This window comes from Lepidochelys kempii, chromosome 14, assembly GCF_965140265.1.
Source record: "Lepidochelys kempii isolate rLepKem1 chromosome 14, rLepKem1.hap2, whole genome shotgun sequence".
Classification (NCBI taxonomy): Eukaryota; Metazoa; Chordata; order Testudines; family Cheloniidae; genus Lepidochelys; species Lepidochelys kempii.
Genome location: NC_133269.1, coordinates 41,569,293 through 41,593,678, shown reverse-complemented (window position 1 = coordinate 41,593,678; position 24,386 = coordinate 41,569,293). Strand labels below are relative to the sequence as shown.

Below are 24,386 nucleotides of genomic sequence, written 5' to 3'. Positions count from 1 at the left end.
TCCCCATTCTGCCAGCCGGCCCCACGGTCTGACCGTGCAGGAGAACAGAAACCCTTTGGGACAGCAGGAGAGTCTCCCCAATGACGCAGGCTTTGCATGGCTTCCCGCGGTCACCGGGAAACACGACTGCCCTGCCCCAGGAGTCTTTCAAGGAGCTGCCGGCGCAGTCACTGGGCACCCACTCCTAATGGTCTCGGGCAGTGGCATTGCAGAGGGAGCTGAGCAGACCGTCCCTTCTGTGACTTCCTGAATTTCTGCCAGGACGGATTCTCCTCTGCGCTAGGGAGAGTCCCAGAGGAAAAGCAGCTGTGGTGGGGGAGCGGGCAAGACAAGCTCTCCCCCTGAGCCCTTGACTAGCAGGCAAGCAGGACTCTGGGAGCCAGGGATCGGTGTGTCTTGCTGGGAGAGAAGAGCTGGAGAGCAGAAAAGGGCACTGGAGGAACTGTAGAAAAGTCAGTGTGATGGCCAGGTCATGGGCAACCAGACCTAGTGGTCAGAGGCAGAGTCCACACTCACAAGACAGGAGTCGAGAGTCAGCTGGGTCAGGACACGGGAAGAGCAGAAGCAAAAGACCAAATTGTGTTCAGCACCTCAAGTCGGATGAGTCACCCCGAGTCCGCATGCCAGGAAATCAAGCCTGGGGACCGGGAGCAGGAACAGCCAACACACGGTCCAGAGGGGGCGGTTGGGAGCTCGGGTGTTCAGACAGCTTCTTGTTCCTGCTGCTGGTTTAAGGAGGTCCTGGGGGCCGATTAGCTGCTCTGGGACTCCGCCAACAGAGCCTCAAACTGGGTCTGGACTTCATCAGTCCTAGGTAAGCAGTTTTTCGTAGGCTTCCAGGTGGCGTGCTGGAGGGTGGCTGCTCCCAGGAACCCTGCAGACCCGGGTTAATGACCCATGGGTCATGACAGTGACTGATCTCTCCCCGCCCAAACCTCCTGCACGAAACAGTCTGCAGGGTCCCGGACGCATCCTCTGAGAATAAAAAAACCACAGTCATGAGGACAAATAGGCTATGGAACAGGAGCCCCCTCTTTGTTGCAACAGCCCCAAGTGCCCAGAAGAGTGGACGGTTCTTACCTCCAGGAGATGCCTGGGATCTTCCATCTAAGCCTCATTGGGACCCCTGTTTCTTGGTCTGACAGGATGAGACCATCTGTCCCGCCTGCTCCCTGCGCTGGGCTGGCTGCAGCACGCATCTGTGTAAGAGGCTGGGCCAGAGAGATGTTACAGTCAGGGTCCAGGCAGCCCAGAAGGAGAACAGAGGGTCTGAAACCAGAAGACGAAGCAATCAAATCAGCGGATTCGACAGAGAAGTTTTGTACCCGACAGGGACATCAAAGAAGGTCTGTTAGGAAAGCTGAGATGTTAGTCTGGAAACTGCTAAGGCAAAGATTGTGACTTGTTAACGTTCAGTTTAAGTCACTACAAAGTGTGTTTTGTTTTGTTTCTCTGTTTGAAATTTGTCTTTTTCTCTTGCTTAGTTTCACTTAAATCTCTTCTTTGTTACTGTGCTTCCCAAAGCACCTCAGTGTCGTGTGTTCGAGTGAAGTGTGAGTCTCCAGCCTACCCAACAGGCTGAGCTGTGCCCTGTCTCTCTGAAGGTAGCGAATAATTTCTGAGCGGTGCTGGGCCCAGAGTCCAAGGGCAGTTCACCAGACATCTCCTATGAAGCCCAAAGGGACCAAAGGAGCAGGAGCGATTCAGGCCCCATTGACCCATGGGAACTTCTCACAGAAGAGGCCACACTGGGCTCCAGACACAGCCAGCAGGATCCCTCCCACAAGCTGGGCCATGTCCTTCCCCTTCCAGCCCCACAGCTTCCTCCCCACCCCAGCCTCAGGAACCCCTCCCACCTCCCTGCTCTCCCCAACCACTCTCCAATACCAGGCTGTTTCCAGAATGGAAGCAGGTGCGTACCAGAGTTCACTCACCGCTAGATGCTGGCCAGGCCTCGTGTCACCGCTTTCTCGCTGGGCTAGCAACCCCGCTGATACTCACGCTTGCAGTTTGTTGTCTGGGAACTCAGCCCTCCAACCAGGTGACTGGCCTTTAGTCTACTCCTTCCTGGAGTCGTGCTCCTTCCAAACAAAGTCCAAAAATGTCTTGAACAGAAACAAGGCCTTCCACCCTCGTGGGGAGTTCTTCCTCAGCCTGATTTTGGCTCGGCCTGCCCTTCTTGGGTTTCTATGGTCTTCTGTGTCCCCTTCCTTAGGGACGGTGAGAGAACCCAGTCCTACCCTGGACTCCAGGTTTTGGCCCAAGGCCGTCAACTGAACAGTTCCCTCTGCTTCTGTACTTTTGCTGCTGTTTCCCCTTGTTTCCTCTCAGGTGGGGCTCACTTGGTCATCAATTTGGCCTAGCCCCAGGCTAGGCAGCCATAGGCCAAGCCACCCTGTTAGATATCCTCCTCCTTCAAATCCGGTCCAGCCCGGCTGACAGGTTTGCTGAGGGGATGGTGAAACCCGATTGCTGATCAGAAGGAGGTCAGAGTCTTTTCTCTAGGAGCTGAAGGTCCGTTTGTCCTGCTGCGGGAAGTGGAACTGGAGAGCGGAGATGTTAGGTGAAAGAGACTGCATGATGGAGTTGGAGACTGAGGGACGGGAGCCTCCTCCCAGAAACGCTCCCAGGAGAACAGGTTTGAGGAGTTCTCTGGGGAGCCTCTTGCTAGGAAAAAAACAAGGGTGGCACATTGCTGGAGATGTCTCTGTCCCAGGGATGGGGGAAGCTCCCAGCCAGGCTATGCAGCAGGGATCCCATTTCTCCCCCAAGAAACCCATATGCCCAAAGAAGTCAATGGCTCTTACCTCCATGAGGGAGCAGGGTCTTCCCTCTCAGCCTCTTTGAGAACTACCACTGCTTGGTTTCCTCGGACAAGGGACCTGCCCCCACTGCTCCCTGAGGTGGTTCAGCTTCTGACTACACCCATCTGGGAGGCTGTCAGACGCTCCAGGGCCTAGAAGACACGGGCGGAGGAGGCTCCTCTTCATGTCAGACTCTGAGAGCCCATAGAGGGGCCAAAGGAAGAATAAAGGGCAGGAGATGAAGCTAGCCCTGAGCCTCTGTCCCATCCTCACCTCCTCAAATGTGGAGCTTCCTGAGCTTCAGTTGGGCAGACAGTCCGTAGCCCTGACCCAAAGGTCCTTCTGCGCCATATGGGGCAGGAAGATCTCTGCCTGGGAGCATGGGGAATGGGATGGGGGTGAGATCAAGGAAAGAGGGGAGGGGTATGGGTATGAGGGAAAGAGCTCCTGCCCCAGATGAAGGAATTTGGGGGGCCAAGGGAAGGACTCGGCTCCACAGAGAGGGCAGAGAATTTCTGTGAGTGCCAGGGGCCTCCATTTCCGCTTCCACTAGCCCCGCATTTACAGTGAGACAGAGCAGTACCTGCAGCAGGGAGCGGGACTTGCTGAACAGGGAGGGGAACCTTTCAGAGCATCAGAGGAGCCACAGCCCTTGCAGCGCCTCGGGCATCTGGTGCAAGTGCCTGATGATGTGAAGCTGGCCCATGACCTTGGCTGTGACATCCTCGTGCTGCAGGGGAACGAGAACATGTCAGAGACGGAGACACTCCCCAGGAATCAGGGAGGATTAAGGGCACCTGGAACCAGCACCATCATTTCCACCCAGCAGCTGCTCATGTCTGAGTGGTGGATTCACCCTCCCGACCCCCAGGATGGAGGCTTGCTGTCCTCTCTAGTGACCTCCAGTGCCAACCCCCCTCCTTGTCGGGTGAGCTCCTGCCACCTCCCCATCAGTGCCCCTGACAGCTGTTCCACCTCCAACCCACCTGGGGACACCGCTCAAGTTCGTAGAACCCTCTCCTCCACCCCCACCTCCATCCCCACCCAGGTAGGGCAGGGAGGGGGCTCTAGCAGGGTGGCGGGGGGCAGGAGGGATTCTGGCAGCAGTAAAGTGGGATGGGGAGAGGTTGAGACCTTTCCCCAAGTCACCCTAGTGACAAAAGCTGAAGCCACAGGATGGCAGCCCTGGTGAACGAGGCAGGTCAGCAGCCCCTGCTGACTGAATCCTCCCAATCTCTCGAGAGCGGGTCCAGCCCTACCAGCAGCAAGACCAGCTTCCCACGCCCATGTGCCTCAGCCCTTCCTGGTCAGTCGCCATCACCAGTCAGTCCTTGGCCTCCCAGGCTGCCGGGAAAGGGAGCAACTCTCGATGGTGGCTCAGGTGACATGGACACTAGGCTATGGGGAAATGGGTGCAGCTCTGTGGGGCAGGAAAGGTTCCCAGAGGGCTCTTAGGGGACTCTCCTGTCCTTTCCAGGAGTGATAGCAGAGCACCACATCCTAAGAAGAGAAGTCCATGAAGTCCAGAAGTCCCCACTAGGCTCCTTGCCACCAGGCCAGCGAATGGCGATAAGATGGGAATGAGGCCCTGGCCTCCACCCCAAGCTCCTGAGTCGATTGCAGCTGCTTACCGTGACCCCCATCAGTTGCTGGGCTTCCCCCAGGAGGGAGTAGACGAGCACCAGCCCAGCCTGGCTGACACGCAGCACGGGGTCGTGGATAGCCAGCACTGCTGTCTGAAGGAAGGATCTTTTCTGACCGATGGAGAAGAATTTTCCAAAGACCTAAAACCAAGAGGACACGAGGCTCAAGCAGATTGGCCAGAGCCAGCCTCCAAGTCCTGGCCGTACAATGGCATCACCGTCTAGTGCCCCAAAGGGCGGGGAAGAGAGCTGCTGTGGCCAAGGCAGTTCATTCCCCAGGAGGCTTTCAGGGTCCCAGGGCTCAGGGAAGCCCCTTTATTAAAAGGTCGTAGATGCTGAGGGACCAAAGCCTCCAGTGGCTCTTCCGGGAGGGCAATTTCTGGCAGGGGCCAGGGTGGGCTGGAAATGGATCTCTAATGTGTGTGAGCAGGCCCACTCTGCTGTGCAGGGCACCAAGATGACAGGGGACCCTGTGTTGCTTCCAGCAGAGAGATCTCCTGCACCTCAGCGGCTAGAGGAGTGTGTGTGTGTTGTGGGGGGCGAGGGGGTTGGAGCTGACAGACCAAAGGTCTCTTCACCCCAGCTTAGTGATTTCTCTCATTGCTGGGAATGGCCTCTGCATCTCCTTGGTTTCTTCAAGGGGAATCCAACCTGCAGCCTGACAAGGACAAGGAGACTCATGGCCCAGTCCCCATCCCAGACGCTCCTCAGAGACTTTTCTTCCACTGCAGCAATTCAGCTTGTGGGAGGCGGGACAACCTCACACAGTCTCTCTCACGGGGCGTCTGTGGAGCAGCGTTCTGTCGATGCCCTTGTCGATCCAGGAGCCGCTCCAGGGCCTCCTCTGTGATGTTGTGGCAATCACCCATTTCACCTTTGACTCCAGGCTGGGGGCACTGTGTTACGGTGTGTTCGAAGGTTTGGATATTCTCACCACAGTTGTGAGACGGGGGCGGGGGGGTGTCTTTGATTTTCTACTTCTGCAGCAAGTAGCCGCAACTTGGGTCAGTGACAATGTGCTTCTTTGGAACAGTGGCTGAGGTCCAGATACTCTGCCATTCCCTGGCTGGGTCTGGAGATATGAGGGGGGCGCATGTGGTCCATATTGGCTCTGGAGCTCACTATGTCCCCTACCCAGTTCCCAGGTTGGGGCATTCTGCTTCCTAATCGGCAATGGAATTGGGCAAAGCCCACCTCCTTTCTCTGCTTCTACAGGATGCAGGGAATTAAACAAGGGTCTGATCAAGCAATCGTGACTGACTGACTCAGGGCTCTCCTCTCAGACACTTGGGGATCAGCCAGGGGGACAAGGAGCAGAGAGACACCCAGAGCCAAAATCCTATATTAACTCACCCACCCGGGGATCCTCCTTATGCTACGTAGCAATGCAGCCATGTAAGACACTCAAATCACGGCAACTAGCGAGGTTCCAATGTGGGACCTTTAGCACCAGCCTGTCCCACTGGTTGCTGGATGAGGAGCTCTGAGCTGGAAATAAGGAGCGGGCTCTTCTCCTGTCTCCAGGAGGCATCCACTGCAGGGAACCCAGCCAGCCCCACTCCCCGGGCTGTGTCATGCCCTGGCACAGTGCCCTTACCTCCCCCACTCTGGCTGTATTTTTGTAGCCCAAGAGCCTGCTGTCCTGGTGCCAATCATAGCACCAGAGATCTTCTGCGTCATGTATGGTCAGGCCTGGAAGAGAGAGAGAGAGAGAGAGACTTTTCTCCTTCTGGTTGCAGTTTCTGTGTCCTTCCAACCCCATTGGTGGCTCCACAGTGGAGTGGAGAAGAACAGAGGCAGAGAGAGACTTGTCCTCCAGCTGGGGTCAGTCTGAGAGAAATGGTCTGGGGTCCCATTATCCACCTGTGGTCACTCTTAGTCCCCTATTGGGTTCCGTGTCCCAGCTGGGTTCCTTACCCCTCTGTCGGAGCAGCAGCTGGTAGAGCCGGTAAGTCCCCTCCCTGGCCTGCCGGCTGATGTCCTTGTCTGGATCGCTGACAAATAGAGCCAGCTGGGCCACATGGTGCCCCATCCTAGGAAACTCGGCTGAGATCTAATGGAAGGGAGAGGAGAGGGGACTCCATCAGCATTTTCCTGTCAGCTCCCCTGGGCCAGAGGGCTCCTTCCCCTTAGCTCCTCTGCAGGAGATGCTGGGGGAGAGGAGCTTGAGATCGACCCTTCATTTGCTCTGCTGCCAAGGGAGCCTGGAGCTGCTTTGGGATGCCAAGCAGGGGTGGAGCATGGGCTCCTTAAAGGCCCAGGGACAACACTGAACCAGGACAAGAAGAACTTGACTCAAGCCTTGCTCAGTCCCTGCTCTGCCTCTGCCTCCCCATGAAGAACCCTCCTAAGCCACAGCCCCGGCCGCAGCAGATCCTGCAGCCCGCTGGAGCCAGCCCGTCTCCGCCTGGAGCCAGCAAGCTGGGATCGGAGGTCACTTACGTCAAACTCAGGGAGGGTGACCGTGTATCTCAGCAGGGCTGTGCTGCTCCTGATGGCCCTGGCTCGCTCCTGCGACACCCTGGACACGACCCACAAGTTGATATCCTGTGGGGAAAGGAGGCAGGTCAGACTCAGTGGCCAGGTGCACCTGCTTTGCAAATGATCCCCCCATGCCCCCAGCCCCAGGGGCCTGAGACATTCTGCACAGGGGGGAATATCTGAGGCCTTGATGGCCGATGGTCCCATCCTCCCAGAACTCCTGATTCCTGAACAGTTCACCAGAAAGGAGACTGAACCCTTGACCCTTCCCTGCTACGAAAATCCTTGGGGGGATGTAGGGACTGACTGAGAACACAATTCCCCCAGGAATTTCAGAGCAGATCAGAGGGAAGGGCTGATTCCCTGGGGTCCTCCTGTTTCTCTAGGAAGGAGTGTGTGCCTCTTCTCTGAGAACCATCTCTCGAATCTCATGGGGTGTGTGTGTTGGAGGGGTGGGGGAAGGGTGGGTTTTCAGACTCTCACTCCCCAAGACAGCCAGGAGCCCTGTGGTTAGTGCTCAGCAGAACCAGGCAGAGCTCTGGCTTGAAGTCCCAGCTCCTTCCTCTGTCCCTCAAGAAGGAAGGACCTGACACTGCATTGCACTGACCTCCCCAACCAAGGACGGCCCACTGGGGACCCAGCTAGGAGGACAGAGTGGAAAATGGATCTTCCAGTCTCTCCTTACCAGTCCCCCAAAGAGTTCAGGTGAAACGGGACTCACCTCCAAGATGAAGTGGAGTCTGTCTGTGTCTGGGGACTCTGCCAGCAGGTTCCCCAGCATGGCATCCAGGACCTCTGGGATGACTTTATGCAGAGCCTGCAAAGCATGGGTCAGAGTTAGGGAACCTGGGCCTACACCTGCCACAGGATGGGAAGAGGGGTCTCTGGGAAGCACTGGGGAGACTCCAAACACATATCCTGGCCTCTCTCCTTCACATCCCACTGCAGGCAATTCGCAAGAATTGATGACCCCTGGACCTTTGATCCATGAGCTTAGGAGGTCTCTGCAGAGGGCCTTGTAGGCAGAAGAGTATGAAACAGCCAAGTTGCTATGGATGGAGGCTGGGCTTCTGGGCAAAACACGGCTTATGGAAGAAAGAAAGAAAGAAAGAAAGAAAGAAAGAAAGAAAGAAAGAAAGAAAGAAAGAAAGAAAGAAAGAAAGAAAGAAAGAAAGAAAGAAAGAAACCCCCCAGAGAGGGGTAATCTCTTCCCTGCTGGAGGGAAGGATCCAACCCTGCAGCTTGTTCCATCTCCGCTACCCCACCCCTAAATCTGGAGCTCCAGCGAATCAAGGGAGCAGGACCGAGGAGCACTCTGGAAGAGGAGGAGGATGGAGGAGGAGGAGGTACCTGGATGCCGGTGGTGTCCTTCTCCGTGCCCAGGGTGAAGACGGAGTGAAGGGCAGCTCGCAAGAGGTGGGTCTCTAGGGCTGGCTCCAGGGCAGGTTTCATGGTGCTGGCAAGAGAGAGGAGCTGGTATTAGACTGTGCAGTATGGGGGTGGGACTGTCGCCAACACGGACACCAACCCACAGGGATAGAGGCACAGGCTGGCGAGAATGGAAACTGAGGCACTGAGCTCGGGAATGACAAGGCCAAGGCTTCCCAGACAGACAGTGGCAGGACAGGAGTAGCTCCTGTTCCCTGGAGCCTGCGGCCGCTCCTGTATCTGAGCCCGGGAGTGAGCCCCTCCCCAAGGCTCCTGTCATGTTATGGGAGTGAAAAGAAGAGCCCCGCCAGGAGGGAGTGACCCTTCCCTCCCCACCATCTCTGCCAGAGGCGCCACTCTTGGGAGGTGACCTGGGCGGGACAGTGACGGTGACTCCCAGCCTTGGGCCTGAGCAGCACTGGGGTGAGGGGAGCCAGCGGGGTGGGGGGTGGGGCTGTCTCCGTACCAGAGGTAGCCCACTGCAGCCAGGGAGTGGGCGAGGACGGCGCTGGGTGACGAGTCGTCGGGAAGCTCCTCGATGAGCTCCTGTGAGACGCGAAGGAGACAAAGGAGCGTGTGAGATTCAGGCCCGACTGACACCTCCCAGTGAGGAGATGACACAGCCAGTGCCCCACATGGCCAGCAGGATCCCCCACCACCTCCCGCTCCCCCGATTCCTTCCTGCCCATCTGACTTGTCCCCCCTCCCGGATTCCTGCCCAGCTCACTCCCAATCCCCTTCTCTCCTCCTCCCTGTCAAAACTGCCCCCATTCAGCCCCATCCCGATGACCGATCTGGGCCCATGGGATTCCTTGTCCCCCACTCTCAGCTGCCCTCAGCCCCACAATTCCCCCCCTGCCCACTACCCACCAATCTCAGAATTTCTCCCTTCTCTTCTCCCAAGTCTTCAGCCCCAGCAATCCCTGCCCTCTGCTGCCCCCTCCAACACCACCCAGCCCCCACCCATTAGCCTGGCCCTACCCCTGCCAATCCCATGTCTCTCTCCTCCCGCCAGCTGCCGTATGGCGTGTCTCACTCACCACGATCCTCTTCACCACAGCCGCCTTGCAGCAGCGCGGCTCCAGCGTGTCCTCCCCTCTCTCCTGTGCAGCCAGACATGCGGGGTAGACGGCCTGAAGGAACAGGAGCTGCTGCCCCTCATCCTGGACCCACCAGGAGTGGGGTATAGCGAGAGAGAACCTGTTAGCGAGGGTCCTTCCTGCCCCACCCACACCATCTCCAGGGCTCAGGCCTCAATGGGGGATTGTGGGGACCCGCCTATTCTCCAAATCCCCCCGCACTCCTACACAAGCAGGATCAGGAACCGGGACAGTGGCTGTGGGGGGAGACGACCTCGGCTGTTGTGGGACAAACACCCCCATCTGGGGGTCCCACATCATGGATGTAAAAGGGCCCCATTAGGGGTGGTGGATCAGGAGGGACAAGACCCTCGGCAGGGGGTGGGGATGCTGGGAAGGGACAGGGCCATCTTGGTTCCAGCCCAGGTGGGGAACATTTGTACCTTATCTCTGCACTGGAGCTGCTCTCGGATGACCTTGAGAGCAGCTTCATCTTTGGCCACGTCCACCCCTTCCTCCTGCTCCGAATCCAGGGGGGTCCCTGCACCCAGGAGAGAAGGGAACAGGGTGATGCCTGCTACCACTTGGGGGGTGGACGGGGGCGTGGTGGGCAGAGCAGGATTCAAGACCCCACTTCCCACCTCAGGCCCCCAGGGCAGATGGGGCCCCATATCTCCCTCTCAGGGATGCCGTCAGCCCCCAACAGCTGCCGAAGCCCAGAGCAGAGCCCCCCTCCCCTGCCCAGGACCCCAGGGGAGGGGCCTGTTCCCCCCGCCTGGAGCAGCAAGGACCAAGGTGGCAGCAGCTCTTCACGCCCCCACCCCCAGGTCCCCGTGCGAAGGGGCAGCTGTGTGACGGCTGCTGCTGTCCGTGGGGTTCACGGGGCTCAGCCCAGCCTGGCTCCTCACCTGGCACAAAGCAGTGGCCTCCATCGGCCTGGCTGCTGCCAGAGGCCCAGGTGCTGCCGCGGTCCCAGGCTGAGCTGCCGGTGCTGGGCCAGGGACCTTCCCCCTCCTGGCCGGCGGGGGCTGGAAGGGCCTCAGAGACCGGGCAGGGCGATGCCTCCTGATGGGAAGGAGGGCTGGGCTCCTGGGGCCGCTGCTGCCCACACAACCAGCCCCAGAGCCACCCTGCCCGGCGCCCCTCCTGGGCTGGGTCCTGTCTGCCAAACCGCAGCCTGGGCCAGCTCCACCGGGGCCTGGTCGGGGCCGCTCCCAGCTCGGCGCCTGCGCCGGGAGCCGGGGTCCTTTTCCAGAAGGCCGGGCACTTCCGCCGTCTGGGCTGGACGGGAGCTGCTTCCCCGCCAGCGGGGACGCAGGGCTTGCTCTGCCCCTCGGGAAGGCGGCAGCTGCTTCCCTCAGGCTCTGGGGTCACCTGCAGAGCCTTCCTCCGCAACATCCGCAGAAGCCTGGCCATCCTGGAACCGAGCGGGGAGCAGGGGTGAGTCTGGGCTCAAGGCAGCCTTTCACTCCTGGCCCTTTTCCGTCCCTCCTCCTCCCTGCTTCAACCACAGCTGCCCCCTCTGCCCCCACAGGAGTGCAGGGAGTGCCATCTACACACACGGGCAGGAGTTCGTTGCACGATCTGCTCCCAACGTTCCCCCTCGTAATCCCTGCTGCTGCAATAGCCAGGAAGTCTCATCCTTTTCCAGCAATGGGGTCAGTCCCAAAGACCATCGGTTACTCTGGACAAGCAACCCCCTCCTGTCGTCCCAGGCCACTCTCCCACCCAGGCTAGAGAAGAAACAGAACCCAGGAGCCCGGACTTCTCCTGCAAAACCATTCTCCACGTCAAAGTCACAAAGACCCCAGGCACCGGAAGACCAGGGCCCTCCTCGTTCCCCATTGATTTCCAGGCTCAGCAGCTCACAGGGTCTGGCCCAGCTCAGAGACTCTCAGCCTGGGGATCAGTGTCCCACAAGGGAAGGGCTGGGAGCCCCATTGCTGGAACCTTTCCAAACACACTGGAGACCCCTCTGGAGAAGCCCCTGTCTGGCCTAAGAGTGAGGGGCTCTTGGGGGCTGTTTGCAAATGAAATCCCCCTTTGGAGATAGTCTCTCCCCCTGTTTCTCCTCTCCCCAGACAGACAGGGGAAGACACCGAGGAACACGAATGCCACTCACGTGCTCTCAGTGATGGTACGATGGATGGCGGATGTTCAGGGTCAGCAGACGTCCCTCGCCCTCCTCCTCACTCTCCAAGCCCAAGGCAGGCTGGAGAGGGTGATGACCTCAGGAGTTACCCTGCCCAGCCAGCAGGCAGGGTGATGACACGAGGGCGATCGACCGGCTGTGAAAACAAGAGTCTGTCTTATTGCCAAGGGACGGAGAAACTCAGCCAGCAGCAGGGGGGTGCAGAACACGGCCCTAGGGCAGAGGTGACACAGCGCCTCCAGGATCCTGACATCCCCGCACTTTACACACCTTCCTGGAGCCTCCCAACCCCACTGGGCTGGAGCGATGGGACCCCAACCCTACTGATGGCAAACGGGCCTCAGCTACCAGCTCAGGGTCACACCGAGTGTCAGAGCCATGGATGGACCCCTTCACTAACCACTGCCGCACACTCCCTCCCACAGCTGGCAATTGCAACCAGGCCCTAATGTCTGGTCCCCCTGACTTTGAGAGGGAGGGTCACTCCTGCTTCCATTGCTGCCTCGTCATCTGTGGGACTTTGGGCAAGTTGCTCCCCCTCTCTATGGCTCTCTGGGACTCACATCCCTGAATGGGCTTTAAAAAAGACAATGGTTAAAGTTTGGCCCCAACTAGTTCTTCTTTCTCGAGACTAGCCATTTTAGCAAAGTTTAGAGTTCTTGACATTCAGCACCTGGAAACATCCCTTTCTCCTTCGCAGACGGCCTTAACATCCCTTATCTCACCCAGGCTCCCTGCTGCCTGGAGTTCGAGAATTGACCCTGTTCCCACTGGACCTACCCAAGGTGTCACACAGCAAAGCGGTGACGGAGCCAGAAAGAGAAGACAACAGTCCTGACTCCTGTTCTAACAGACAACAACCCCCATGGAGGCAGTGATAAAGTCCAGGAAATAAGGTGTGAACATTTGCATGGAAACCGTTTTCTGTCAGAAAATCCATTCAGACGAAACCACTTTGTTTCTTGAAATCGTAACAAGTAGGATGAAAATTCTTTGCAAAAATATTTGTTTGCAAAACAAGAACATCTCCTGTCCCTCACAGCGCATTAAACTGTCTCGTCGTACTCAAAGGGGAGACACGACGCTCTGGAAAATTAGACGAGATGCTTCAGTCTGAGCTAAGCAGTTGCTGCTTTTCACAATTTCAAAACAATAAAATACAAATGAAATCAAATATTAGGTCATAATCTGCTATGGCTCAGTGTGATAGGACAGCCCCTAGTCTGCACTGCTCCGAGTGACATTCTTCAGTGGATCCCCAGCATCCACCCATGGCGAGGTAGGTGGGAGAGGATTGTTATTCGTACTTGACAGAAGGAGAAACGAAGGCTGAGAAAGGAGCAGGGACTTGTCTTAGCTGATGCAGCCAGTCAGTAGCAGAGTTGCTCTCAAATTAGCTACAGACCAACAATTGTTCATAGTAATTATTCAGCAATTATTTCAGAAGAATTGGAATGTTCGAGAGGATCATGAACTGCTCCGAGACAATGAATGGAGAGCAGCATCAACATTGGTCAAACATCTAACTGGTTGTGACTTATTTGCTTGGTCAGAAAAGAGAACAACAAAGACCAGAGTTTCCTCCCTGTCAATAGCCCCCTCCTCAGCCAATCAAGGTTGGGACTTTGAGGGGTGGGAGGCTAAGGGTTCTCATCAAATAGCCCAAAGAATGGCCCTGGTCACCACTGAGGGGATCACTCTCGGAGCACTAGTCCAGCCTCACCTCTCTGTGAGGGCCTCCCACAACCCCCCCCCCCCGCTCCCGCTCCACCCACAGAGCTCCTGGTGGTGGGAGGAGAGCAGAGGAAAAGGACAAAGGAAGCAAGAAGAGAAAGGTAGGAGGGACAGAGGAAAAGGGAAAACAAAAAGGAGAAACCCCAATGTCCCCAGTAATTCTAAGGGACAAAGTCCTCGGTCGGAAATAAAATGCTGCCCCCACAATCTAGTGTTTTCCTTTCCTAAAAATCAGCCGGCACCTGATGGATCAGACTGAACAGGTTCCAAACCTCTCCGAGGCTCTTACCTTCTCTACAGGGACGTCTGTTTTTGAGCAAAACCACTAAAAGAGAAGGAGAAAACTCCGAAGAGGGTCCTCCTTGCGCTCACGTACGTGCAAGTGAATGCTCTCTCAGTCCTCCAGGAGAGACCTCGAGAAGGAGACGTGCTGAAGCAAAGCCACAGGGATCTCCGAGGTTGCCCCTGTCCTGCCCCCCTGTCCTGCCTGGCTGATGTCAAGATCTCTCTGTGAGGTCATCGCCTCCCCACCGCCTTTGTCCAATAGGCTGAGGTCCTGCCAAAGGCCCTTGTGATGTCACTGCCACACCCACCCCTCCCCTGCAGTGCTGATGTCCTGCCCCTGTCCAGCCACATTGGATGTTTGAGACGCTTCCCCTGGATCACCCCACTCAATGACACTTCCTTGTGGGTTGACCCTGACTACATAGTAGAACACAGAGGTTCTTCCCCAGGCCGCAATTAGGTTTTCACAAGTTAGTCGACTTTATGGCCAGAAGGAACCGTTTCAGCATTTAATCTGATCCCCTGCGTATCCTAAGGCCTCCTGTATGTCAGAAGAGCTGGACTTTTCTTTTACTCAAACATTTTCCAGAAAGGCATCTAGTCTTTATTCAAAGAGATCAAGAGATGGAGAAGCCATAATTTCTCTTGGTACTTTGTGCTAATGATGAACCACCCTCTTACAAATCTGGGTCTTATTGTCATTATACTTTTTCTGATTTCTGCTTCCATCCATGGGGTCTTGTCATGCCTTTCTCTGCGACATAAAAGAGGCTTTTATACTCAACATTTTCTCTCCATGAAGTCAAGCAACTCACTTCTCATTCTTCTCTTGTATATACTAAACAGATTGAGCTTTTTCAATGTCTCATTATAGGGCATCATCCCCATCACTCAGTTATGACTCTTTTCTGCACCCTCTCCAATTGTTTTAACATAATATTCAAAATGTGGACACAAGAACTGGATTCAACATTCCAACATCAGTCTCACCAATGCTGTTTCACTTCCCTTTCCATCCTCACTACTCTATCCAGCCAAGAATGGCTTGAACCTTTTTAACACAGTTTCACATTGACAGCTCATGTTGAGCAGCTCGCCCACTATGGCCCCAAAATCCTTTTCAGGGTCACTGCTTTCCAGCGGATTGTCCCCAATTCTGTAGGGTGCCGCCTGACTCCTTTGTTACTGGAGGTATGGGGTTGCATTTGGCTTTATTAAAACCTACTTATTTAGAAAGTATTTTAGAAGAACTAGCCCATTAGAGAGAGAATCGTGAATTACTCAAAGACAATGAATGGAGAAAAGCGGCAAGAGCAATCAAATACATGTTTGGTTACGGCCTATTTCCTTGGTCTTAAAAGAGGGTAACAAGGACCTGAGCCTCCTCCCTCACAATAGCCCCAAGCTCCCCCAATCAGCATTAAGACTCTGAGAAGCAGAAAGCTGAGAGTTCTCACCAGATGTCCCGGGTCACCACCGGAGGGAGTCACTCTTAGAGCACCATTCCAGCCACATGTCTTTGGGAGGGCCTCCCGCAATGAGAGTTGGAGTGCAACCCCCCATCCACGCCCCCTCTCTATCCCCAACTCCACACACACAGACAGGTCCTGGTGGTGAAAGGAAAGCAGGGGAAAAGGACAAAGATGCAAGAGAAGACAAGAAAGGAGGGAGAGACAGGAAAAGGGAAAACAAAAAGGAGAAACCCCAATGTCCCCAGTAATTCTAAGGGACAAAGTCCTAGGTTGGAAATAAAATGCTGCCCCCACAATCTAGTGTTTTCCATTCCTAAAAATCAGCCGGCACCTGATGGATCAGACTGAACAGGTTCCAAACCTCTCCAAGGCTCTTACCTTCTATACAGGGACGTCTGTTTTTGAGCAAAACCACTAAAAGAGAAGGAGAAAACTCCGAAGAGGGTCCTCCTTGCGCTCACGTACGTGAAAGTGAATGCTCTCTCAGTCCTCCAGGAGAGACCTCGAGAAGGAGACGTGCTGAAGCAAAGCCACAGGGATCTCCGAGGTTGCCCCTGTCCTGCCCCCCTGTCCTGCCTGGCTGATGTCAAGATCTCTCTGTGAGGTCATCGCCTCCCCACCACCTTTGGCCAATAGGCTGAGGTCCTGCCAAAGGCCCTTGTGATGTCACTGCCACACCTACCCCTCCCCTGCAGTGCTGATGTCCTGCCCCTGTCCAGCCACATTGGATGTTTTAGCCGCTTCCCCTGGATCACCCCTCTCAATGAGCGTTCATTGTGGGCTCAAGCCGAACATAGTAAAACATCAGAGGCTTCTCCCCGTGCTATGCTCAGTTTTTCATAAATTAGCAGACTTTATGGACAGAAGAGACAATTAGAGCATGTCATCTGACCCCCTGCATATCACATGCTTTCTGTAGAGCATAGGAGCTAGTTTTTGACTACACATGTTCCAGAAAGGCATCTAGTCTTCATTAGAAGACATCAAGAGGTGGGGAATTCCCACCACTTCCCTTTCTAGTTTGTTCCTTTGGTGATTCATCCTCATGGTTGAATATGTGTGCCCTCTTTCGAATACGAATTGGTCTCTTTTGAGTTTCCAGCCACTGGGTCTTGTTATGCTTTTCTCTGCTAGATTAATGAGCCCTTTAATACCCGATATTTTCTCTCCATGAAGTCACTTCAACACTTCAATGACGTCACCTCCAGATCTTTTTTATCATCTAAACAGGCTGAGGTCTTTCAATGGCTCACGAGCAGGCATTTTTCTCCAGCCCTCAAAATGTTTCATTGCTTTTTGCTGCCCCATCTCCAATATTTCAAAATCTTTTTTCAAAGGTGGACGCCAAAACTGGATGCAGTATTCCATGATCAGTCTTCCTCATGGTGTGTCACCTCCCTATGCGCCTCACTGCTCTTTTCATACATCTAATGATGGCTTTAGCCCTGTTCACCACAGCATCACCCTGGGTGCTCATGTTGAATGGCTTGCCGAGCATGGCCCCAAAATCCTCTTCACAGTCAGTGCTTTCCTGGATACACTTCCCCACTCTGTAGGTGTGGCCTGCATGCTTTGTTGCTAGTTATAGGACCCTTCCTTTGGTTATTTTCAAACTTGTTTTCTTTGAATGGGTCCAGCTTCTCAAGGAAACCGATTGCTCTGTGTCACTGCCCTGTCCTCATCATTAATTACCACTCTGCTACTATTTTATCACCCACCAATGTTAGCAGCAGTGATTTTTTATTTGGGTTGCAGTTCATTGATATTTATTTTCAAGAATTAGTCCTTGAGAGCCTCTTCATATCCCTAGTGCCCAGAACCTGCTCCACACAGCACAGTGAGAAAAGGCCGTCCAGCCCAGCTGTGCCATAGGGGCTAAGCACAGAACAACCTTAGGAGCTTGTGTCATCCATAGCTTCTGAACAACATGTGGAGGTCATCAGCTTACAAATACACTCTAGACCGGTAGCGTAGACAGGCCCCAAATGTATCTAAGTGTCCCGCCTTGAGAAACAGGAGAGAAAAAAACAGAACCTTGATTAGCTTTATTTTATATTGATGGAAACTGAGGCACAGAGAAGTAAAGAGATTTGCTCATGGTCAAAAAGCCAGGAATAGAAAATTTCCATCCCACCATCAACCTCAGCCTGGACCAGTCCACACAAGAGATCCACTTCCTGGACACTACGCTGCTAATAAGCGATGGTCACTTAAACACCACCCTATACCGGAAACCTATTGACCGCTATACTTACCTACATGCCTCCAGCTTCCATCCAGACCACACCACACGATCCATTGTCTACAGCCAAGCTCTACGATACAACCACATTTGCTCCAACCCCTCAGACAGAGACAAATACCTACAAGATCTCTATCAAGCATTCTTACAACTGCAATACCCACCTGCTGAAGTGAAGAAACAGATTGACAGAGCCAGAAGAGTACCCAGAAGTCACCTACTACAGGACAGGCCCAACAAAGAAAATAACAGAACGCCACTAGCCGTCACCTTCAGCCCCCAACTGAAACCTCTCCAACGCATCATCAAGGATCTACAACCTATCCTGAAGGATGACCCATCACTCTCACAGATCTTGGGACACAGGCCAGTCCTTGCTTACAGACAGCCCCCCAACCTGAAGCAAATACTCACCAGCAACCACACACCACACAACAGAACCACTAACTCAGGAACTTCTCCTTGCAACAAAGCCCGTTGCCAATTGTGTCCACATATCTATTCAGGGGACACCATCATAGGGCCTAATCACATCAGCCACACTATCAGAGGCTCATTCACCTGCGCATCCACCAATGTGATATATGCCATCATGTGCCAGCAATGCCCCTCTGCCATGTACATTGGTCAAACTGGACAGTCTCTACGTAAAAGAATAAATGGACACAAATCAGACGTTAAGTATTATAACATTCAAAAACCAGTCAGAGAACACTTCAATCTCTTTGGTCACTCAATTACAGACCTAAAAGTGGCAATTCTTCAACAAAAAAACTTCAGAAACAGACTCCAACCAGAGACTGCTGAATTGGAATTAATTTGCAAACTGGATACAATTAACTTAGGCTTGAATAAAGACTGAGAGTGGATGTGTCATTACACAAAGTAAAACTATCCCCCCCCCCCACCCTACTGTTCTTGTCAACTGCTGGAAATGGCCCACCTTGATTATCACTACAAAAGGTTCACCCCACCTCCCTCCCCAAGCTCTCCTGCTGGTAATAGCTCACCTTTCCTGATCACTCTTGTTACAGTCTGTATGGTAACACCCATTGTTTCATGTTCTCTGTGTATATAAAATCTCCCCACTGTATTTTCCACTGCATGCATTCGATGAAGTGAGCTGTAGCTCACGAAAGCTTACGCTCAAATAAATTTGTTAGTCTCCAAGGTGCCACAAGCCCTCCTTTTCTTTTTGAGGATACAGACTAACACGGCTGCTACTCTGAAACCTGTCATTAATTTTATTTGGTGACCCTTAGTTCTTGTGTTATGAGATGGAATAAATAACACTTCTTTATTTACTTTCTCCACACGTGTCATGATTTTATACACCTCTATCTTATCCCCCATTAGTTGTCTCTTTTCCAAGCTGAAAAGTCCCAGTCTTATTAATCTCTCCTCACATGGAAGCTGTTCCATACCCCTAATCATTTTTGTTGCCCTTTTCTGAACCTTATCCAATTCCAATATCTCTTTTTTGAGTTGCGGCGACCACATCTGCATGCAGTATTCAAGATGTGGTTGTACCATGGATTTCTATAGAGGCTGTGGTCTCAACACCCCAGTAACCTAACCAGTGTCAAGTTGGTTTCAGGTTTCCTGGCACAGGAGAGGTTTTGAGGGGTGATTTGAAAGAGGGCAATGCAAAGGCTTTGCAAATGTTGACGGGGAGCTCCTCCTAGGGGTGATAGCGAATGAGAGAGGCCAGGTAGGGTGTGGATTGTGAAGACAAAGGCTATACATCGATCTATGGCACTTATGTCCCCTGCACCCCATCACTGTAGTACGGGAGCATCTCACAATCTTTGGATGGATTTATCTTCCCAATGTCCTTGTGTATCTAACCTGAATTCTCCCCTTAAGAAAAACTCCACCTGATCCGGCTGGAGAACAGCCAGATGTTCTGCCTCCAAACTGCACCAGAGAACATCTGTATCCTCTCATGTTCACTCCACCCATGTCCTCGCCCTCGCGTCCTGCTTCAACAGGGGGTGGCAGGGCCTGCTGCCCCCTGAGAGTGTGAGGAACCCCGGGGGGCCAGTACCGCTGTCCGGCCGCACGGCCAGCCGAGGATACTAGTTGGTGGCTCCTCCCTGGAGCCAAAGCAGGGGTGTGTACCTGGTACAGCTCCCCAGCTCCCCCGGTGCCTCTCCCTTTTGTGGAGACAGAGACCCAGGCACACGGCATTTTTGTTGCAGCCCCTCTTCCGGCTCCTCCAAAACCTCTCTGCATTTCTCCCTGCACCTCCTGAGCTGCACCCATGCCCTGGCCGCCCCACAAAGCCATAAGATCCCCCCCTCAACCACCTCCTGGCGCTGGCCCGATGGCCATCTGTCACTCCAGGAGCAGAAAGCTGGATGGGGTTTGCCCTGCGACTGTGGGGCCTATTTCCGGTCCCTTGTCTGCTCCTGTCTCCAGACAGAGTTCCTCTGGGCAGTGCCCACTGACTCCTGGACGCCTTGGAGGAGCGGTGGGGACTGTTGGGGGTTCTCTGCTCAGCATCCCCCTCCGGATCCCTGATTTTCCACCTGAGACCAGGCTCCTGTTCCTGTTTTCTCCTTTGTTGTCCCCCACCATCAACTGGAGCCTGGACTTAGTGGTTCCTCCCCCTTTGTCAAGGGACAGGGCCTTTAGCTTTGGTCAGGCCCAGCCCGGCCTGTCCTAATACTTCCCATAGCACAGGAACCCACAGGGAGTGACTCACCCTGGCATCGGCTCCCTTTACCCTGCCCAGGAGAGCGAGGGGCAGCTCTTTTGTGCTGCCTTTTCTTGGCCCCCCTAAAAGGAGATGGACCCCATAGGGAAGGAGTTGAATTCCCCAGAGGTTTCATACTTTGATTCCCCCGGGGTGGCCATAGTTTTGTACCACTAGACAGAAGCAAACCCCCATCGTTTGCTCCTCTCCCCCCTCCCTCATGGACTTGGAGTTGCCCCCTCTCCAAAATCTGAAATGGTGCCCCTGGATCCTCCCCACCACACCGAGCCTCTCCCTCACGGCCTTGACCATGCCCCTCCCCATTTGCCTCTCCCTCCTCCATTCGGCCTTTCTGTTCATCATGCAGACCACTGGTTTCCTGCCTTTTCAGGCTGGCGATCCCCCCTTCACACTAAAAAATGCCCCAACGCCCTGAGGTTTCCTGTCCAAGTCAGAGTAAACCCTGTGTCAGTGCTAACGACGCCAGGAGCCTGCACCCCGGCTACAGCGACGACATCGGATCTCGCCAACGCCCCAGGGTTTGGCCACCCCAGTTTCACCCTGGAAATTGTCTTTTCTTCGTCTAAGATTGTAATAAAATTTGCAACACCTCACGCCCACACCCCCTCCCGCCCCTCTAGACTCCACCCACGGGGCGGGGTGGGCAGGTGTCCTGTCAAAAAACTGCTCCCTGACAGAATTTGCTGCTTAGATTGTCCCTGAGCATGCTCGGTAACATCTGCTGAAGCCGCAGACCTCAGCCTGCCCTTACTCGGAATCAGATTCTGCTGCCTGCTCTTTACAGGGGCTACAAGGGGGCAAAGGGCAGCGGGGCTCGATCCGGTTTTATAGTGGGGGGTGCTGAAAGCCAGCTCATGCAACTGTGTGTTCAAAAGCAACGTGGAAAGGTGCAATTCCCGTTCCTACCGCATGGGTGGAGCACAGCTCCGGGATTCGAAATAATGCCAGCTTTCTTCTCACAGCCCTAGCAAACTTTTCACAGAGAAAGCTGGGGGCAGGGATTTCCCTACACCCCCCGCCCCCCGAATTTTCCCAACACCCCCCACACACAGTTTTGTGAACTAGTTACCTGCAGCGTTGCCACTTTAGTGATTGTTTGGAAATTTGAATTGAAATTGAAACGTTAATACCCACTTTAAAAGCATATAGAGTGTATGAGAAAATACGTGTATCTGAAAAAAATATAATAGATTTGAAAAGTATGAACATAGACTAGCTTCCTTATACAGCTGTTGTTTTTGGTGGCGATGTCAGCGCATTCATTTCAGTGACGTTGGCCAACCTAGTAATTTCAAATGATGATTTGTAAGCAAAGTCTAAATGAGCTCTCCCTGAGAGCTAGTGATGAGCTGGAGACTGGGGGGAAAGGCTTCAGGACCATATTGTATTTACATTCACACCTAATCTACCTCAGTATCCAGCAAACAGAGCTGTGTTGCCCAAGCGATAGATTTTGTCTGGGTCTGGGTTACAAATCACTTGAATGCGTTGGGGGGAGGGGGCACTAGCAGGGAGGTTCCCCCACTGAGAGCTGGGTGGAACCACGAGAGACCAGCTCACAGAGGTCCCAGTGCCAGGTGGCAGCAGAAGGTGACAGCGCAGGGCTATTAGGGCAGAGCAATAGGGTGAACGGTGGCCTGACAAACAACAGCGGCCAGAGCACTGGACTATGTTTTAGTGACCTTTCTCCAGAAGCTAGACTTGGGACTGGGAAACTTACATATATATATGTTCCCTAGTAGGCCAAGATTTTTAAAATGCGTTATTTGCCAACGTCATTATCTCACATCATCGCTATCTCAAGAGGTCATTATCTTGGGGAGTTTCTGTACTAAACTTTTTTTTTTTATTATAATTATTTTTTATGTAAGAATGGCGATATTGGGTCAGATCAATGGTCCATCTATCCCAGTGTCCTGTCTCCGACAATGACTATTCCAGGTGCTTCAGAGGGAATTCCTGGATTCCCCTCTGCCTGCACAGCTCCACCAGGTCACTCTTAAGGCGTTTAGCGTACATCTCCCTGCCAGCCACTCGCAGGCTGGGCAGCTGTCCACGGTTTCCAGGAAAGACCCCTCGTGTGCCAGTCCTTCTTGAGGTCACCACCTCTTTGCCAGGGTCGAGCTGCAGAGTCCTCCGCCCCTGGGACCGCTCACTGCAATCCCCAGGGGACCCTGTTACTGCAAAAGTCCTTCTCTCTGGTCACACACTCCCAGGGGTTAACTGCCCCCTGAAACTGTCTCTCTCTGAATCTTCAGCACACCTGGTCCCCGTCAATCCCCCTTCGTTTTACTGCTCCCCAGTCACTTACTGCAGGAAGCGCCGTTCGCGGGGTGCAGTACATCCCACCACTGCCACCAGTTGTCGCGGAGCGTGAGGGAGTCTAAGTCCTGCACCCCTCTTCCTGGGATTCACTAAGACTCTCAGCCAACCAGTAAAACAGAAGGTTTTATTGGATAGCAGGAACACAGTCCAAAACAGAGCTTGTGGGTACACCCAGGACCCCTCAGTCAAGTCCTTCTGGGGGAGCAGGGAGCTTAGACCCCAGCCCTGGGGTTCCCTGCGTTCCTCCACCCAGCCCTGAACTGAAACTAAACCCTCGCCAGCAGGTTCCCTTCTGCTGCCTCTGTCCACATTCCTGGGCAGAGGTGTTACCTCCCACTCCCCCTCCTGTCTCAGGTTACAGGCTCTCAGGTCTCCCATCCCCAGGGCACATTCCCAGGTCAACACTCCCCCCTCCCTGCTGTGTCACATCCTCACAACAGGGCCATTTGGACAAGGGATTTCTGAGATCCCCTCCTCCCCCAAACAAAGCCCCCAACCAGCTAAAGTTGACCTGCTTTCCATACAGCCAGGGCTGAGGTCACTGCACCAGGGTTTTAAATGCATCCGATGCAGTGAGCTGTAGCTCCTGAAAGCTTATGCTCAGATAAATGTTAGTCTCTAAGGTGCCATAAGTCCTCCTGTTCTGTTTTTAGATGGCTGAGAGTTCTCCCAGCAGAGTTCAGGGCATCCCCCAGCCCTTTAGGGGAGATCAAATGAGCACGTTATGAACCACTTTGATTCGAGGTTGGCCGGCTGCTCAGCCGGTGTGAGACTCACACGCTAAGCAGATCACACTGTGCCCGTGCAAGGAGAGAGGGGAAGGAGCTTGAAAGCTAGTTATGACCCCAGGGGGAATGGTCCAGCCATTGAACCACAGCGGGCACCATGAATTCATGCAGGACAGGTCCATCCATGGCTATGAGCCAAGATGGGCAGGGATGGTGTTCCTAGCCTCTGCCAGACACTGGGAATGGGCAACAGGGGATGGATCACTTGATGATTCCCTGTTCTGTTCATTCCCTCTGGGGCACCTGGCACTGGCCACTGTTGGAAGACAGGACACTGGGCTAGATGGACCTTTGGGCTGACCCAGTGTGGCAGGTCTTATGCTCTTAGGAGTTCAAATCCAAGCCTTGGTAGGAAATCTGTATCTTAAAAAAAGGAGGCATCTTGCTCTAATCTGCCTCTCTCCAAGGGTATTTATTATTATTATTATTATTATTATTATTATTATTATTATTTATTTTGGGGAAACTTAATCCAAATACAGCAGAATACTCAGAAGGTGCTAACCCTGTCTTTGAAATGACAATGAATTCCACATGCAAATGCTTGCTGGGAGCAGAGGGTGAGAAGGATGGAAGAGTGGCTGGGAATAGGGGCAGAGAGGGGTTGAGGTTGGGGGCTAGGTGGGGTGGGGCACTGAGAAGGGAGGAGTGGGGGAGAGGGATGGGGACTGGGGGAGAATAGGAGCAGGGGTGTGTGGGCCGTGATCTGGCACCTCCCAGCCCATATATGGCTGACACCCCCATGGGATCTGGGAGCTGGAAGGCCTTGGCCTGTCCTTGAGGAGTCTGAGCCTGTTTCCCTAAAACTTCCCATGTGTGCCTGTCCCTTGTGCGAGTGGCAGGATCTGGGGGAGGGGGGAGGACCCTGGCCAACTCTGTAGTTCTGACCCCACCCTCTGTGCCCTCCATCCTTATGTGAGCATGGTTCTGGGGGGCCATTGCTTTTGAGGGAGGGTCCTGAGCCCCCTCCCTCCCAATGATCCTCGACCCCCTCATGTGAGCTGGGCTCTGTGGGTCCCTGCCCCTCTGGGGATGTCTGAGCACCTCTTCCTGCACCCCCTGTGAGCCAGTATGTGGGGAAGCCCTACCACTGTGGGTGTGGAGCGGAGAACAGGCATACTGAGAGCATGCTCCAAGAACACACCGCTGACACCAGGGTGAGGAGCTGAGTCCGGGCACGCTTGGTGCATATCCCAGGCTCTCCAGCAGTGGGGATGAGAATATCCACGGCCAT

General features: G+C 54.1%; 1 protein-coding gene across 1 annotated transcript; it reads right to left on the bottom strand.

Moving 5' to 3' along the window:
- Window positions 1–87: 87 nt before the first annotated feature.
- On the bottom strand, window positions 88–24,386 carry LOC140897537 (maestro heat-like repeat-containing protein family member 7). The gene is made up of 14 exons (XM_073310252.1): window positions 24,297–24,386; window positions 9,397–9,519; window positions 8,823–8,902; window positions 8,279–8,384; window positions 7,650–7,745; window positions 6,890–6,994; window positions 6,365–6,500; window positions 6,045–6,139; window positions 4,436–4,588; window positions 3,388–3,534; window positions 2,808–2,998; window positions 2,002–2,667; window positions 1,081–1,269; window positions 88–975 (listed from the first exon to the last, which is right to left on the bottom strand). Exons 1-10 carry the CDS (start codon window positions 24,384–24,386, stop codon window positions 3,439–3,441), a joined length of 1,080 nt encoding a protein of 359 aa, XP_073166353.1. The 3' UTR covers window positions 88–975; window positions 1,081–1,269; window positions 2,002–2,667; window positions 2,808–2,998; window positions 3,388–3,438.

Coding starts and splice junctions, on each gene's coding strand:
- LOC140897537 (XM_073310252.1), bottom strand. CDS start 24,386: ATGGCCGTGGATATTCTCATCCCCACTGCTGGAGAGCCTGGGATATGC. Junction 9,520..24,296: donor TCCTCACCCTGGTGTCAGCG/GTGTGTTCTTGG, acceptor TGGTGGGTCCAG/GATGAGGGGCAGCAGCTCCT. Junction 8,903..9,396: donor CTGTGGTGAAGAGGATCGTG/GTGAGTGAGACA, acceptor CGCGTCTCACAG/GAGCTCATCGAGGAGCTTCC.